Genomic DNA, 17,325 nt, shown 5'->3' with positions numbered 1-17,325 from the left:
ACGATGTTTATATGCCATATCAACGATCCAAGCATACAATTAAGTCCTCAAAGAAAATCAAACTACCATAACAAAATACCATGTTACCTCAGAAGTGTGTCTTAATCCAATGGGAACAACCATAACTAAATGATGACAGTTGATAGATACTCTGAAATTTAACTTTGACCCCTGCAGGGTACTCAAAATTCGAACGAAAACAAAACTAAAAAAGTTGCCTCTAAAATCCACACTGATCACAATATTTCATTCCAAAGACAAAAACATGGCTAATAGAAGCATCAATGGCAAAAATCTGCAACAAAATAACAATTCTCACTTCTTCTTGGCAGCATCTCCAGCCTTTGTCTGCAAAAGATATTATAATGTAAGCTTAAGATGAAAAAACAACTACAAGTTAATTATAGGAAACCGATTGACTTGCCTTCTTTACTCCTCGAATCTTCTTGGCTCTGTTCTTCCTCTCCTTCAACTGCTTCCTTGATGATGGTACCTTGGTATCTAGTCCATTCTGCACAATCAACAGTGTAATTTACATGAACAAAGGCAAATGAGCCAAGACAACCCGAAGTAGACAAAGAGTTGGACCATTGCTTTGAAGAACCAATACGACTAATTTATGATGCTCACCCAGCTTAGACCATCATCATGTCATGCAAACTTCCGGTATTAAAACGACAACTAACTAATAGAATTACAGAACCACAGTACATTTTGATAAACAAATAAAATCTTCATGAAGTGATCTAAGGAAGTCTTAAAATATGACTATGAAATTGATGAATCAAAACCACGTATCCGGCAAGACTAGTTACAAATATCTAACAATAACCTATAATATGTAACATAGGTTTATTAGATCCAAGAGGACTTACCCTGATCAATCTGGACTTGGGCTCGAACTTCTTTGCGTTCTCTACAGAATCATAAATCAACCCAAAACCAGTCGATTTACCACCACCAAAGTGAGTTCTGAACTTGAAAACAAAGATTGCATTCGTGTCCTTAACCTCATACATCCTTGCTAGCTTCTCCTTCAGCTCAGCCTACACAAACAGCAAATCAAAATCATTAGATTAGTAAACAAGCATACAACTCGCATCAAATTCAAACCACAATTAAGAACATCAAAGCTGGCGAAACTAAAACCATACCTTGGAAACATTGGGCCTCCCTGGATGAAGAACATCAATGACCTACGTCGAAACAAAACAAACAAAAGAATCAAAACTGAACCTTTAACTTTCTTAGATGACACATAGTTTAGTTCTGAACACTTAGGAGATCTTACTACAACAAAACTGAACCTAAACTAACTACTAGTCTCGGCAAACTATGAAATAGTAATCAACAATAAGAGAATATATGACACTAAATATTCACATTCGGTAAACCAAGGACTGTAAAAAGCAGAATCAAAGTATTGAAGTTAAAAATCGGAAGTAGAAGACGAAGGGCAGGTATTACTTACGAATTGCTTGCGAGAGAGAAGGCGGTTGGTCATGAACTTCCTGGTGCGGATGGTGACAGCCTTGTTGTCCGCCATGGTTGGTTTCGGGGTTCGCCGGAGACTGGGGAAGGACCAAACCAGAGGGCTTCAGAGTAGCAAAATGCAACGGCAGCTGAATACGAGAGGTGACTAGGGAAGGCGAAGCTCGGCTTTTATTTTCATTAGGGTTTGGCGGAGGAGGGCGGGTTATGGGTCTTTTTGGGTTTTGGGCCGGGTAGGGTTTATCTCTCTGTGAGCTACCTAGGTAGCTGTGCTCGTTTTTTCTTTTATTTTTTTCCTTCTTCTTTTCTTTCCCGCTTCACAGTTTTTATTCAAGAAACCAAATAGCAACGGAAGTTCAGAGTGTCGAAATTAGGCAGTAATATGGGATTAATCAAGTCTCGACAGTTGCTGTTATTTATTCTCCTAGTTTTTTTATTACCAAACAAAATTTATAATTATAAAATTAACTTTAATACATTATATAATCAAATTTACATGTTGCGTTAAATCTTCTCAACGATCCATACGCGGAAACCTAACCAGCGTATAATCTAAAAGATGCAATGTGATTTAGTATTTTAATAACATTAAGGATCTTAAGTTTGTTATAAACTTTCAAAGCTATATGCTTGTTTGGGCACATGACATATGCAGCAGGATGATAAATATCAACCCAGAACATATGCATGATTGCCACATTTGTGCACACACCAAACTGACATAAATTTTATTTGGTAAACTTAATGAACATGATTAATTATCTCCAACATCTCACTAATCTAACCTACTTGGTAGTAGCAGAATTATACATAAGTTGACTCTGACACATAATTCGCATATACGCACACTTCAACTCTTAAAAGCTCTACTCGTGTTCACTTTCACAGAAGAACTTGATGGTTAATTAGAGCAAGAACAACGTTGTTTATCTGTTATGTTATACACAACTGAGGACTCAATAGTGTTGTGAAACTTGTAATACAATTTGTGTGTGCTGGTAATACACGACTTCTGTATGTTTATGCTAGTTGCAGGGACCGCCCTTAAGTTGTTAAGCAATTAGAACCAATCAAACGGTGATTAGTTAGTGTCTCCGGTAAATAGTAGTGTTGCGGATATTTGTGATAGTCAATTAATGTCTCTAGTTAGAAACTTGGGAATGAATCATAACATTGTAAAAACTAAAATGGTAGCGTACCAGCTCTTTATTCAATATATCAAAATTATGAATTTATACGGAGAGAAGTTGATATTTATCATACAGAAATGAGCTCATAATTTGTTGTAGACGTAGTCAATTTTAATTTTGAGGTGATCGGTATGTATGACGCTTCCAACAGAAGATTGGAAAACCCAAATGGGAGTATATTCTGAGTCTAATCATATCAGCAGATATCCAGATTAAAATGGAGGGATCTGAAAATTGAAAATTGAAAATACCATAACAAGCAGATTAAGTTCTGCTTCTGGTGTGATATGTACAATGTATACCAGCAACTAGATGCGAAGTTAAGAAGCTTTCTTTGTGGGATGGGGTTGATGACATTGTCCAGAGCCCCAAAGACAAAAAAAGTGAAAATCAACTAAATCGATGGACAAATTAATATCAGACCAACTAAACTCGAGGCAGATGTACGCGAAAGCAACTGATTTTATGTCCATAAATCAGATTAGATCCTACTCCTCTAAGGCTTCAAGTATAGAACATACAAGAACTATTCAAGAAGTCATTGCTGTCCTGTGAATTGACTTCAAATGTGTAGCATTGTCTTCCCAGGCTTATTTCATCTGAGTTGTATCAATACTGTAAAGATCTAGATAATACAGAGACAAAGTGTTTATCGCTCACACCTCTCATCAATCACAAAGCAGTCTAATTCATTCTTCAACAAAGTTTTTTACATCAGCAATTCAGGGGAAGGAAGCTGAACAACACCAGATGGATTAGAACAGCGATCCAGGAAAGAAACAGCATAAACACTCGAGCCTGAACAAAGGCGAAAGCACTAAGGCACCCATGGAGAATGCTCTCGAGAAACAAGCCTCAGAAGAAACAGCACCTAACACTTGAGCCTTAACAAAGGCAAAAGCACTTGGGCACCCACAAGGGAATGCTCTCGAGAAACAAGCCTAAAATTTCATCAGCATCATTACGCAGTTGTAAAAGTCTAGAAAAAAAAACTGAAAACTCAAAGTTCATCCACACAAACAACAGTAACCATCTAACTTCAGCTAAAACAATTTAATGTTGATAAAAAAAATCACCTTCGCTACATATCTGATGGAGGACTTTTGGGAATGTATCAAATATTTTGATGCTTGGGATAATTTGATGTCTCCTAGTTTTCTTCACAAGATCAGGTACACGACCTAACAAGCACACACTTCATCTAGCATATACTTGTTACCATTTTTAAACATAAATTGTACTGGTTGTGGCGGAAGAAGAACTCGAACATACTTCCTAAACTCCACCACCTCCGGAACCTGTTGGGCATAGACTACCAACAAAACCAAGCAAGGTTCCACAAATAGTTCAGTAGTATAGTTGCATTGCGCTGAAAAGGATCAAATCCAATGTCATGTAAGCAGGCCTGATTATCATCTACACAGGTCAAGGTCATGAAGAGGAACTTCTAAGGGCGTTAAGGTAGGGATACAGTCTACCAGTACCTGAATTCAGAAGTGATCCGCATTTCCATAGCCGGTCATCTGGTAACACAGACACCTTCTGAATAGTGAAGTATAAATCAGATATGTAAAAATTCATTGTCTTGATATCTAAAAAGACCACAAATTTTCATTCATCATTATAACTAAATGGATGAACCCCAAAGAAGACTTTAACACAATTTCTTCAACTTATCATCTGTGTATGACAATCTACAAATAACTAACCAAACTGAACTCTGAAAAATATAAAGTTCCAAGGACCAATTTAAAGAGCTAACATGGATTGATATATCCCACTAACAGTGTCCAGTTGGTAGGTTAACCAAAGGACCCCTCCCAAACCAAAACTAGTTCTTTCCAGCAAATAAGCTCTACTTTGGTTTCTTTAACATACATATTTCAAAAAGCCTCCATGCATCAACAAACATAATCGAAAAAGATAGCAATATGACAACATAAATAAATAAAAGTCAGGAAAAATGCAATTCATCTAAACTTTTTTCCATAAGCCTCGATAATAAACAACAACAATAACATTACTCTTGCGAAATGCAATTCTGGTAGTAGCACTACTCAGTAAATACCCCAAAAATTCCTTAACAGATACAGGGAGTACCTAAACATAAACCTCATCAGGCCAAAAGCCAGGCACCTACTTCCCCATCTCAAGCTCATATAATCTCGTGCGCTTGTCCGTAGTAGTAATTGATATACTTAGTCTTCATCTCCACCACAGGAGTGCTCGGCGATTGTGCCGGATACACCTTATAAATCCTTAAATTCTCAAAATAAGCTTTGGCCTCCTGGAACTTTGGATCCTCCATGAGCTTCTTCTTCGCCTCCCTCTCCTCCCTATTCTTCCTCTTCGCCTTCTTCACCTCCTCCTTCAAAAACACCATGAACTCCTCCTTCTGCTCCGCACTCAACTCCTCGGCGGCGATCAGCTCATCAGTGTACTCCTCCACCTCGTCCATGTCCCAATCAAACTGCACGAACAGCGGCGCCTTCGGCTCCTGCGGGAAGAGCACATCCACCACAGTGATCTGCTCCTTCTCCTCCTCATTCGGGTTCAGCAAGTAGGGCATACAGTACTGGAACTTCATCCAACGGTCCTCCTTCATCTGCTTCAAGCTCGCCTTCCTCTGCGTGCATCCCAGCACGAAAATCGGCGGCAAATGCGGTCCCGATTTCGCTTTCGATTTCGAAGCTCGCTCCGAATTCCACCCTTCTCTCTGCTCCAGAGGAATGTAGGGGATCCAATCCATCTTCATCGACCTCATCGGCACCACGACCTTCTCGTCCTGCTCTTTCTGCACCGACCGAATCGCGATCTCATCCGACGGCGGCCGCGGCGCCACGACCGCGACGAGCGTCGGGATCAGGACCAGGTCCCACTGGTTCCGCGTCTCCGTCTGCGCGAAGAGGTAGACCTTGTTGTCGCCGATGCCGTGGAATTTGCCGCCTTCTTCTTCGAATTCCTTCTCGAGATTCGAGAAGTCCCAGTCGTATTTGTAGAGCGAGTCGAGGAGATCGAGCTCGGTTCCGATCGGGAACGGCGCCTTCCATAGATCCTGAAGGTTGCGCTGCTCCTCCACGTACTCCGGCTCCGGCTGCGTGGCCTTGACGCGCTTGGCGCGTGTGGCGGTGGCTTTGGGCTTGGCTGTGGTGGTGGTGGGCTCCTCCGTCGAGGCGGACCGGGTCTTGCGTTTGGCTCCTTTTCTCATTTTGGTTTTAGGGTTTGAATTTCGGACAGAGAGAGATAGAGAACGGCTATGGAGAGATTGGGGGGGTTTTGGTGAGAGGTTGTGTTGTTTTTGGTTTTGGCGATAACCCTAAAAATTTAAACGCTGAGGATTTCAGAGAGCGCGTGAAAACGAAGCCAGACAAATAATTGAAACAAAAGGATTTTCAATTTTGGGGATTTTTCCCCCAATACAAAACCTTTACTGTAGTAATTTTATTCGGAGAAGTAAAGAGAGGAGGAAATCGAGAATTTCCTTTCTGGTTTCGCACCTAGATTTCAAAATTGAAAATTGTTGGAGAGGATGTTTCTGTGGGTCGAGGTGTTTGTAACCACAGTCGGGAATTGTTATTTGAGATGATAACTTTGATCACAGTTTTGATTAGAAGCTACGATGAGTCAGTGATTCGAAACTTATTTCGGAATGTGAGCATATAACAACGTATATATAAAGACTAAAACTCGTTAAATTGAGTCTACACATGAAACTTTATCGTAATAGGAATGTAACAAGCTACCTGCTAATCTATAGAAAACTCGAAATTTGACAATCCTAATCGAACTAAATTAAGCCTTATATCCCAATTGTACTGATTTTTATTACATATTGAGCAAAGCGGCGTCATCTCAATACCAATTTGCTTTGTTCATTTTCAAACGATAATCAATTGATTTCAGATTGAGTATGTTGCTATTCAACAAACTTATTCTGCATACATGCATTTTACTAACAAACTTATGAAGTGAATTATATGTTTTCATCATTGCTTCGTATATGTTGAAAAGCACTCTCAAACTGACAACTTCGAAAGTTAGATATTTATTTCTACTAATCTTTTGATTGTAAATTAAATAATTAATTCTCTCCAACATCTCGCTAATCTAACTTGCATATATATTGTGCCGTTTACGCCTCTATTATTTTGTTTTCAACAGTCTAAAACTTGAGTTTCAGGTCTACGTAAACTGGGTTATTAACATATATAATCGCATAACCCAATGTAATAAATATACTCTAATATGCACACTTGGTTTCTACTTGACTTTATCTATTTTATTTAACCCTTCAATGTTGTTTTCTCAGTTTCGAAGTAGAGCTTTATGATTATTAGAGCAAAAATCAACGCAGTTTATGTGTTATGTACATACATATACACATGCATGGCAATAAATTAGTGTATTGTGATTTGTGAAGCTTAACTTATAACTTATAAGACAATATGTGTATGCTGGTAATACATGACTTTTATATGTTTATGTTAGATGCATGATCTGTTTGTTATCTCTATTGGTACGCATGCATGTCAATACCAATTGATTAGAACCAATAAATGCAGGTCACGCAGGGTGTACTATCCAAAATACATTTGATATATATCAACGTGTAGCATCATCTTTCCTGCAGACTTATTAATTTCCTTGAGTTGCGTCCATATTGTTAAGACTAAAGATACAATGTCTCCTTAATTTCATTAGCATACAGAATTGAAAAAAAAAACATATTCGACAAGAACACCGATCCAACAACGTCTATAAAACTCGATCAGAGATCTAAATTCTTTCAACAAAGCATCAAATTAAATAATACATTCAGCAGCCAAAGCCAAACGAGCAAGGCGATCAGCTCTTCGATTCCGCAACTAGTTCAGCTGTCGATCGAGCTCAAATGACTTCATGCGCGTGTCCGTAGTAGTAGTTGATATACGAAGACTTCATCTCTATCGCAGGAGTTCGCCTGTTCGGTGTTTGTACCGGATAAATCTTATAAAGCCTCATATTGTCATAATAAGTCTTTGTTTCCTGATACTGTGGATCCTCCATGAGCTTCTTCTTCGCTTCCCTCTCCTCCCTTATCTTCCTCTTTGCTTTCCTAACTTCCTCCTTCACAAACTCCATGAATGCCTCCTTCTCCTCAGTCAGCTCCTCGGCGATTATCAGCGTATTCTTCAAGCAGATGTAAATCCATGCCCCAATCGAATTGTAAAAACAGTGGTGCTTGCGGCTCCCTTGGGAAGAATATGTCAACCTCAGTACTCGGCTCCTTCTCCTCCTCTTTGTTTTTCGGATTCATTAAATACGGCATAGAGTGTACTAAAACTTGAACCAACGGTCCTGCTTCATCTGCTTCAAGCTCGCCTTCCTCTGTGTGCATCCCAGCACAAAAATCCGAGGCAAATTCGAACCTGACTTGGCTACTTTTCATTCCAGCTTTCTCTTTGATTTAGAGGAATGTAGGGAATCCAATCCATCTTCATATGCCTCATCGGAACTATCACCTTCTCCTCCTCGTCTTTCTGCACAGACCTGATCCCTATCTCCATCGACGGCGGCGAGGAGCCACGACGGCAACCAGCGTCGGGATCGGGACCTTATCCCAATTATTTCTAGTCTACGACTGGCCGAAGAGGAAGACTTTGTTGCTTCCAATCCCGTAGAACTTTCCTCCTTCTTCAAATTCCCTCTCGATATTCGAGAAATCCCAGTCGTATTGGTACAGTGAGTCCATGTTTTCCCACTCAGTCCCAACCGGGAATGCCGCCTTCCATAGGTCTTGAAGATTACGCTGCTCCTTGTGGTACTGAGGCTCCATCTTAGGGTTTAGAGAGAGAGAGAGAGAGATAAGCAGAGATTGGTAAAAGGCTGTGTGGTCTGGTTCTGGCAGTGGCCCTAGCTAGTTATAACGCAAGGGGTGGCGTGAAAAGTGAAAACCAAGCCAACAGTACAAAGATTTAATCTTTTGGTTTTGGCGCGTGAAAACAAAGCTAGATTCAGACGGTGGTGATGCAAATTACCATATGGAACTACATCAGAGTCGGGAAACTTTATCGCAATACGACTATGGCAAATTTGCCAATCCTAATCAAAGTATCAAAGTAGATTAATGATTCCATATGTAACTAGGTAAATTACCAATCGTTTACCTCAAGACACTGAATTATGGAAGTCACATTAACCACAGTAGGAGGAGCAAAGTCGAAAATAAATTTACCGATCACCTTCTATTTACCTATTTTGTGTATATTCTTCTAAACTCATGTTATGTGTCTAATTGGTCAATTATTATTTAAATATGAATTGAGAAAAGACACATGACATGAGTTTAAAATGGTGGGCATAAGATGGACAAATAAATTGTGGTTAGCAAATTTACTTTCAGCAAAGTCAACGGATTACACTACAAGAAATAAGGTAATAAGCGACGAAATTATTTGCGATGATTGATGATTCCTCACAAAAAGTTAGAATTTGCGAGGAATAAATAGTCGTCGCTTATTTATAAAAATGTGAGGAAATAGTCCTCGCAAATTCTCATATTGAGTGAGGAATTATAGATTTCCTCGCTTATGATTTGGCGGGAATTGAGAACAGAATTTTAGTCAAAAATTTCTCAAAAATTGTGTTTGAATGCAGCTCAAATTTGTTGGCGGGTGTATATGGCGCCAGATTGTAAACTTTCTGTAAGGAAGTCTAGCCAATCCTCACCTAAAAAACACTCAGATATATATTAAAAAGTCAAATTATAATTAATGGCCACAAATCTCAAGTGAACTCCAAACCCTTTCTATCGACTGCTATCGCAAAAAAAACTCTTTCTATCGCCACAACCAAACCTTACTCCCGAAAATCTTCCAGATTGCCGGCGAGCGAATCGAGTACGTGCCTCTCATCTTTGCAAGTTGGGTAAGGATTTCTTCTTGATTTTAAATCCTTCGTCGTTTGATTTGGTACAACACAATCTGAAATCTTCTTTGCTTTTTTGTTTGCTTTTCTTGAAACTCGACCGGGCTTGGATTAGTCAGCGAGCATTACAAAAGCATATTGAGGGTAAGCCTTTTAATCTTCTTCTTGTAGTCCAGATTAGAAGATGGAGCTCCTTTGGTTGGATTCACGTTTTAGTAATTCAATTTCTATTTCTACCCACATATGCTTGTTCATAATTTCATGTTCTTAGATTGATCTTCTGTTCACATTAAATTTTGGGCATTTTGTTCTTGTACTTTCATGTACTTTGACTACTACTCTTCTGGGTGTTAAAACAACTGAAATTCTTGGGAAATAGAAGACTGTGTTTATTGTGCCTAAGGTGTTTGTTGAAATGCCCAGCTGAGTTTGGGATTGAATTTAGTCTTTTCTTGTGTAGGTTGATCAAGTTCCTTGATTAGGAAAAGTTCTGTTTATTGATTAACTTCACAGACCTGTTTAGATATGAGAACTAGTTCGAATTTCATTGTGTTTTGGTTAAAAATCTTAGTGGTTGCAGCTCTAGAATGGTGTTCTTGAGTTTGGGTGTCCAAATCAAATTTTGGATCTTTTTGATTCATTGTTTGTTGTGTTTGAAATCATTCTAGTGTTCTAGAATTGTTCTCATACTGTTTTGAAGCTTGACAATCTCATTTACTACTCCAGAAATTGAATCTAAGTCTTCAAATTCGAGTTTCTATGTTGCTGGAAATTTTCCAGAAAAGTTCAGAAAACCTTGATTTCAGACCAACTTTGCAACATCATAACTTTTAGCTCAGTTCTTTGTTTTAGATTCCGAAAGTAGCATTGTAAACTTCATATATCCCTTTATGTGCATACCAAATTTCGTTGGTTTTGGTTTACTTTTGGTATGTGAAAATCCTTACCAAAATCTATCACTTACACAGCCATATCTGTTTTTACTGATGCATATCAGTAGTCTTTCAAAATTCATAACTATTTCCAGAAAAATCATTTTATGGTGATTCAACTTCTGATATTTCATTATGATGTCTAGTTCATTTCATGGCGTAGGTGCTTTCCCTCGGTTGGATATCCCGTCTTCTTCCTCAACGCCAATCAATTCTGAGTGGAATGAGATGAAAGGTAACATACAAACTCTGTCGTCAACTGTAACTACATTGAAATCAGAGAATGCACAACTGAAATCCATGTTGCGAGCAATATTTACCAAATTGAGTGGGAGTAACAACATCAATGTTGATGCTGATACAATAGCAGCAGATGGTATTGAAGGTAGAGATGATTTCCCTGATGGCTTTGATGACTTTCCCATGAGACTCTAGTATGCCTTGGAGCTCAGTAGTATATTTGGAAAGTTTCTTTTTGAGATGAAGTTAAGGAACTGTCCTTAATATCTAGGAAGAATTACATCTCAGACATGTGGTTAAGGAACTATATATTTAGTCCTTGATGCCCTGTGTTCTATTTTGAATCCTTTTGGAATTGCAAACAGTTGTATATATATGTAAGCTTAACTCTAATATTAGTTGGCATGTTTAGTTACTCAATTTCTTGTTCTTTTATCTCAAATAACTTGTATGTTACCTTGAAGAAATGCATATGGGAAAGATGGGTAGCAAACACAGAAGCATATTACAGATTCCTTGCAATGTTTATTTTATGAGGAAAATGTATTCCTCACATTGGTTAATTTGTGAGGGATGTTATCCATTGCAATTGAAAATCGGTGAGGCATTGTTATTCCTCACATTTGTTAATTAGTAAGGAATCTTTGTTCCTCGCAATTATCAATATGTGAGGAATCTTAATTCCTCGCAATTAAGTGATTGCGAGGAATTATGATTCCTTGCAATTACTTAATTGCGAGGAATTAAGATTCCTTGCAATTACTTAATTGCGAGGAAACCAAAAATCCTCGCATATAGTAATCTGTGAGGGGGTTTAAGCGAGGAAAATTTGCGACGAACAAATTTCCTTGCTCATTAGTTTAAGCGAGGAATATAGACCTTTTGCGAGGAATTTCATTCGTCACATTTTACGTTTCTTGTTGTAGTGTTAGGATTAGCCATTCAATAATCTTTAATTGGCCATGTTCTACCAGACTCGAAATGTGTATATGAATGAAAAGAACAATAGAGATGATACCATTTAAATGATTTAATAATCCTAAATCCTAGCTGAAGTACCATAAAACTAGAAGCTAGCAAGATCCACGACACTCGGTTGGATTATCTTCTAATGGTAACGGCCTTGAAATTTTGGCATTCGGCCAAACTTGAAGCCCACCCTACGTTCACATCCTAGATCCGTCACTGCTGCCAATGCCTTGTTGATTTTGTTGATCACCTTCATTCTTCTTCGTTTCTTTTTCGACGAATTCTGTGTGTATTTAACAAACAATATGCATGAGACTTCGGCGACTAGCTTCTTAGTCTGATCAGACTCAGGAAACCTTTTCTTACTATAGGTCTATCTTGAGTATCTTCAATGGCAAGTCGTCAAGTGTAAACGCGCGGAACACTGTGAAATACTGTTGGTCTAATTAGTAATTACAACTAGGTTATACATCAATTTCAGATTGTCCTGCATATGATTAAAAGAGCCATACATATAATACTCGTACAAGAAATAAGAGAGAGAATTTACTTTCTTACATATCAAAATACATCGTAGCACACTTGCTCTTTTGAATGTCGATAACTTTATATCGGTTTTGGGACTTTAATTTCCTTACACGATACACCTGTGTATTATTTTTCTGTAACAGACAAAGATCTTGGATGAGAACAACATTAGAGATGATAACATCCTAAGTTCCCAATTGAAGATTTAAACCTTCTTAAAAATGAAATGAAATAAACACAAATGAAGGTAGAAGCTTTCAAAAAGATCTTTGCCAACACTATATTTCACACCTCTCTGTTTACAAGATTACAAACTTTCAGTACACTAAAAAAATGGCCATATTTTATCTGGCCAGTTATACAGTGAAAGTTTCAGGTGTGCTAAATTGTACTTCCACGCAGGTAATTATAGATTTATAGTTAACGTGGTGAAACTCTAAGCTAAATATATAGACCTCTTTGTATTTCACTATTATTTCTGTACATCTCAGACACATGCCTCTTTCTGGTTTAGTGCAGGAAAGCCCAAATGTTAGCTCATAAAGGCCTCAAAAGCGGGTAATCTTCAAGTAGTTCACGCTCCGACAGAGTGTCATTTTCATTCTGAGGAGTCCACAACACCTCTACTGCCTGCAAGGAAAGAAGAGTGTCAAGCACAATTCCAGTGGATAAAACTTACAAGTCAAAACTATTCTTAAGAATTAATTCTTACTAATATTTTGTTTGAGGGAATGGATGCAAGCTTTTGCAATGCTTCCTTCAAGTTGTTACTGCCATTGATGGCGGGTAACTTATGCACTCCTTCAGCAACCACCAATATTGTTATCTGGTAGAAATTCATAGTCAGGAAAAAGTTTACATATCTATTCGTTATATATAAGATATGGGAAAGGGCAAAATATCCCCACCAAATCATAAGGCACCCTAACATCTACAAAAGAAGAATGATACTAGCTTGTCATGTTACCTCTACATATCCACGTGTGGACACAGCACAATATAAAGGCAGTTAAACATATATTATCGTCCAAAATTGAGGTCAATACATATTGACAGTAATCTTGCAACTACATCTTAAAATCAAATGAAACGGTACAGTTCCGTTCAAAAAAGTTGTCTTATATATCGACATGGATCAAAGGATGGACCAGACCCCAGTTGCATTGTTTAATTTCATCGTGAATAGACATCAAGCAATCAAAGAAAATCAAGCATTTCAAGTAGGCTTCACAGTGATACTAATGCATGCGCCTAGCATGTCCACATTCACAAGACTGAGTACCACATATTTTCCAACTTGCACAATAGGCAATCAGAGCCTCTATATCAGAATATGATTAATTTAACATAACTACTGGATATATAAACTGGCAATGTATTTAAGACAGGTTTGCACTATTGACCTTACCACTATGTATTCATTGCGGAATCCATTAGATCTCTGGCTTGTTGAGCTCCGCTTTCTTATGCTGTTCACGTTCACAAGTGTCTCTTCATCAAATTTACCCCTCTCTTCAATAGAAAGCTGATTGAAACCTTTCTCTGCATCCTCTATGCTCCGCTTCAGAGCCACCTACAAGTATGCCAGAAGTTATAACTTGTTGATCTGCATTATCTACTGCCAAGTACTCTATGTAACTCCACCATTAAAGACATGTGCACGTGTACACACAAACGATCTCTTGAAAGTTTCAACTTGAAAGCCCTTAAATTAGGTGTGTGCATATTGATTTCAATCTATCCTAGCAATGAATTAATTCACAAACAAATTCTTTCATAACAGTTATATTTCCTTAATTCCCCTCCTCTCTCATTTTTCTAAACAGATGCAGAGATACCAGGGTATTTTACTACTACTAACCCTTCCTATAATTTCTAACACCTCGATAAGCAGGCAACAAGACTGGTGCACCAAAATTTACTCATTCACGTGTACATTTACCAAGTACTCTGGGGAAGAAGATTAAACTTACCGATGAATAACCTGAGATACAATAATCAGGATGCCTAAGCAAAGCTAGTGTTGTCTCTGCCAAAGAAGAAAAGCAGAATTGCATCAGAACGAGTACAGGAACACAACAAAGCTTGAGCTTTTGGGATGGTAGTATCATACATATTGTAACTATTTGTCAGAGCATATAAGATTAGATCAATACTCAAAAGAAATATTAGTCATAATCAGATAATCCAGCTCCAAGGTAAGTACCAACAATTAGCACCTCTCACAAATCATTTCAAGAAGAAGTCTTTGGAAAAAAAAAAAGCAAACTCAGAAGGTCCCCTTGAAAGTGAGTGGATGTATAAATCGCACAACATCAGACTACCATATCATAACCCAGCAGCCCATTAAAAGTTCCATCTGACCCTTTCATTCTTTCCAAGTGAAACACTTTCCCTGAATAGTGAAATAGTCATCTCAAAATATGAATGTTTGACAGAAATGGCTGACATGACCGAAAACAACAAATTTCTCCACAGATGTTATAATTAATATAGCCCTCGAAACAACAATAACAGCCGGTAATAACAGCTGAATAGTATTCAGTATTGAAACTTTTTATATCGTACCACAACCATAGACTAAATTTGCATAGCACGATTGATAAAGCTCACCTGTCACAACATAGCTCAAACCCTCAGGGGTAGAAGTATCTGCCGTATCAGCAATCCGATCAAGATCCCTCTGTAAATCTCGCGCCAATCCCAACAACCCAACCTTAAAACAAACACAACAACAACAACAAAATGATTAAGCAACTGAGACCATCTTGTCCATCAAAATCCGACAAACAAATAAACTTCATCCCCACCAAATCAACACCACACAAAACATTCCCTTCGTAGGTTTTCAAATCCCATATCACATGTTTCTATGTTGCAAAACAAACAGCAGCACATATTACACTCCTCCAAAAATACCATTACGGCGATAATGTTCTAACTAGAATCGTACTTGGTCTCCAAACAACCAAGCATTCATTCAATTGCAAAATCAATGACCTCCATTAGTAAAGAATGTTAATTCAATCATACCTGCAACTTCATAACAGTAGTTTTCTCAGTAGCAGTAAGCACACTCCCCTCAGACCGATCCGAAAGAAACCCCGAAACCAAAACAAACGCCGCAAAACCCGTCAAAATCAGAAAGAAGCTCGACCCGGCCCCGACTCCGACTCCCACAGCCGGGCCCATAAAAAACCCGCCTCCTCCGCCGCTAAACCCGAACGGCGACGGCGCGTAGTACGGCGCAGAGTAGGAGAAATCCGGCCGCGACGTCCTCGGCACCGAGTAGCTCCTCGACGACGACGAAGAACTCGAACCCGAACCCGAACCCGACCGCGACGAGAACGACTTCCCCCCGACCCGACCACCCGACGCGGCCAGAGCCGAGGTCGGGTCGGACATGAGCACCAGGCCCAATAACACCGCCACCATTGCCGGCTTGCTAAGCGCTTTTACCGCGTTTAAGAACTTGTCCGCCAAAAGCTCTATTGGGTTGGCGGCTTTGACTGTTAGCTGCTGCGCCGGTTTGGATTGCGGTGAGGAGGAGAAGAAGCATTTGAGGTGGAGGGGTTTTGGCGGGAGAAGGAGAAGGCGGGAAGGGGAGAGGAGGGGGAGAGGGTGGGGTTGGTTCCATTTGAGTTGGGCGGGTTGGAGCAAGGAGGCAGTTATTATTGCCATGAGGGAGATTTGGTTTTGGGGGGGAGGAGAATTGAATCAAGGGATCAAAGTTGCTCAAAGGAGGAGGAGGAGGGTGTGGCTTTACAGATTCATTCATTCATTCTGAGGTGGAGATTTCTTCAGTCCTCCATTGTTGACCCCATGAAAGCTCAATCATTTCATTTTTTTTTTATCTCATGGGACATCAAGGTAAATATGCCGCACGTGACTTGCATGTTTAAACAAATTAACCATAGGAGACGAACCATCAGAGCTAAATAAGAAATAATGAGTGAGAACGATAAGCGAAATAAGAAGAGATGCACAAATTTGAACCAGTTTAGGATTTTGACTGTTGAGCAATTTCTACATGATATCAGAATTCCACAATTACAATGAATCACAATATATATGAGCTTTCATCTGAGATCACTAAGGCTCTAAAGAACATTCAGATATGAGTATAGTTTCAATGCTGGTAGCAATGAACGTATTACAATCCAATTAGCTTCATAACTAGTAACTACTAGTAGTAAGAATTAAGAAAGTAACTCGATCACACACTATATATTCAGTTTTTCACCCAGTCTATAAATTCTTTGTTGCTATAACACACCCAATCCACATGGGCGGATCTAACCCAAGACTCTCATGAGCTGTAACCCATGCGGAAATTTTGGGTGGGGATTGACCAGAAATTAGTGGCGGTAGGGATTGTAAAGTGGCAGTTTGTGCCTTTGGCAATGGCGTTTCGTGCCTTCATCTAATTTCTGCTCTTTGGTCTCCATCTGTTTCTATGGAGTAGCGCGCAAACATGGAGATATAGAGGTGACATACATGCCGGGCCGAGTAGGCCAGTCCATTTTAAGTGGGCCAAAATCATTTCCGTATCGTGTGTTCGTGCTCCCTGGAAATTCAGGTTGTCGAACGTCCTCAATTCGAGTGTGTACGAGCGTGCCAATATTCGCGTATGAGAGTGGCTTGAATGTGATGCGTTGTCTTGACTTCTAATCTGACGATTGTGGCGAGGGTGAGAACTTTCAGATTGTGGCGAGGGTGAGAACTGTAACCTCGCTTGGTCTGACGTGTAGGTCGTCTAATTTGTCCAAACCTTCTTTCGCGTCTCTTTCTGAGTCACCAATCAATACTTAACCGCTGAGATGCGAGTAAGCGAAGATTTAAAATAGAGAAATAAGTTGCAGGTTGCTAAGGACGTGAGGTCTTTAGTGGTTTGGATGTTGTTTGCCGGTTTGCCTCAAAGACGACTTGAATATGGTTTGCCCGGTAGGTCTTTTTTAGCATAATGTTTGTTGAGAGTTATATCTTTCTTCTTTGTCAGAACCTCTATTTATATAGGCTTACTTGCTCCCTGATAAGATTTATTTTCTTATAAGACTTCTTAACGGAAT

At 39.1% G+C, this 17,325-nt stretch overlaps 3 protein-coding genes and 1 pseudogene across 5 annotated transcripts; all 4 read right to left on the bottom strand.

Annotated features, from left to right (window-relative positions):
• Nucleotides 1-44: 44 nt before the first annotated feature.
• LOC126797512 (40S ribosomal protein S24-1) lies at nucleotides 45-1,627 on the bottom strand. The gene is made up of 5 exons (XM_050524142.1): nucleotides 1,472-1,627; nucleotides 1,155-1,196; nucleotides 876-1,046; nucleotides 425-511; nucleotides 45-348 (listed from the first exon to the last, which is right to left on the bottom strand). The coding sequence occupies exons 1-5, from the start codon at nucleotides 1,544-1,546 to the stop codon at nucleotides 316-318; spliced, it is 408 nt and encodes a 135-aa protein (XP_050380099.1). The 5' UTR covers nucleotides 1,547-1,627; the 3' UTR covers nucleotides 45-315.
• Nucleotides 1,628-3,139: 1,512 nt separating this feature from the next.
• On the bottom strand, nucleotides 3,140-6,002 carry LOC126799048 (protein HEAT INTOLERANT 4-like). 3 transcript variants are annotated; one of them, XR_007672584.1, is made up of 4 exons: nucleotides 4,782-6,002; nucleotides 4,166-4,223; nucleotides 3,758-4,050; nucleotides 3,143-3,622 (listed from the first exon to the last, which is right to left on the bottom strand). XR_007672584.1 is itself a non-coding variant. In XM_050526164.1 (1 exon), the coding sequence occupies exon 1, from the start codon at nucleotides 5,887-5,889 to the stop codon at nucleotides 4,837-4,839; it is 1,053 nt and encodes a 350-aa protein (XP_050382121.1). In that variant the 5' UTR covers nucleotides 5,890-6,002; the 3' UTR covers nucleotides 4,646-4,836. The 3 variants fall into 3 exon arrangements, 1 of the variants encoding a protein (XP_050382121.1); XR_007672583.1 differs by having other exon boundaries at nucleotides 3,140-3,622; nucleotides 3,758-4,223; XM_050526164.1 differs by lacking the exons at nucleotides 3,143-3,622; nucleotides 3,758-4,050; nucleotides 4,166-4,223 and having other exon boundaries at nucleotides 4,646-6,002.
• Nucleotides 6,003-7,568: 1,566 nt separating this feature from the next.
• LOC126800503 (protein HEAT INTOLERANT 4-like) lies at nucleotides 7,569-8,496 on the bottom strand (annotated as a pseudogene).
• Nucleotides 8,497-12,511: 4,015 nt separating this feature from the next.
• On the bottom strand, nucleotides 12,512-16,058 carry LOC126799155 (uncharacterized). Its single transcript, XM_050526285.1, has 6 exons — nucleotides 15,290-16,058; nucleotides 14,870-14,972; nucleotides 14,230-14,285; nucleotides 13,665-13,829; nucleotides 12,969-13,082; nucleotides 12,512-12,886 (listed from the first exon to the last, which is right to left on the bottom strand). The coding sequence occupies exons 1-6, from the start codon at nucleotides 15,935-15,937 to the stop codon at nucleotides 12,794-12,796; spliced, it is 1,179 nt and encodes a 392-aa protein (XP_050382242.1). The 5' UTR covers nucleotides 15,938-16,058; the 3' UTR covers nucleotides 12,512-12,793.
• Between the last annotated feature and the right edge of the window lie 1,267 nt (nucleotides 16,059-17,325).

The sequence above is a fragment of the Argentina anserina genome, chromosome 6 (assembly GCF_933775445.1).
Source record: "Argentina anserina chromosome 6, drPotAnse1.1, whole genome shotgun sequence".
In the NCBI taxonomy this organism is placed as follows: Eukaryota; Viridiplantae; Streptophyta; class Magnoliopsida; order Rosales; family Rosaceae; genus Argentina; species Argentina anserina.
Note: the sequence above shows the minus strand (reverse complement) of the source record. Positions and strands in the feature narration are given on the sequence as shown.

Coding starts and splice junctions, on each gene's coding strand:
- LOC126797512 (XM_050524142.1), bottom strand. CDS start 1,546: ATGGCGGACAACAAGGCTGTCACCATCCGCACCAGGAAGTTCATGACC. Junction 1,197..1,471: donor TTCTCTCTCGCAAGCAATTC/GTAAGTAATACC, acceptor GTTTCGACGTAG/GTCATTGATGTTCTTCATCC. Junction 349..424: donor AGATTCGAGGAGTAAAGAAG/GCAAGTCAATCG, acceptor TATCTTTTGCAG/ACAAAGGCTGGAGATGCTGC.
- LOC126799048 (XM_050526164.1), bottom strand. CDS start 5,889: ATGAGAAAAGGAGCCAAACGCAAGACCCGGTCCGCCTCGACGGAGGAG.
- LOC126799155 (XM_050526285.1), bottom strand. CDS start 15,937: ATGGCAATAATAACTGCCTCCTTGCTCCAACCCGCCCAACTCAAATGG. Junction 13,830..14,229: donor GTATCTCAGGTTATTCATCG/GTAAGTTTAATC, acceptor GCATACTTGTAG/GTGGCTCTGAAGCGGAGCAT. Junction 13,083..13,664: donor TCCGCAATGAATACATAGTG/GTAAGGTCAATA, acceptor AATTTCTACCAG/ATAACAATATTGGTGGTTGC.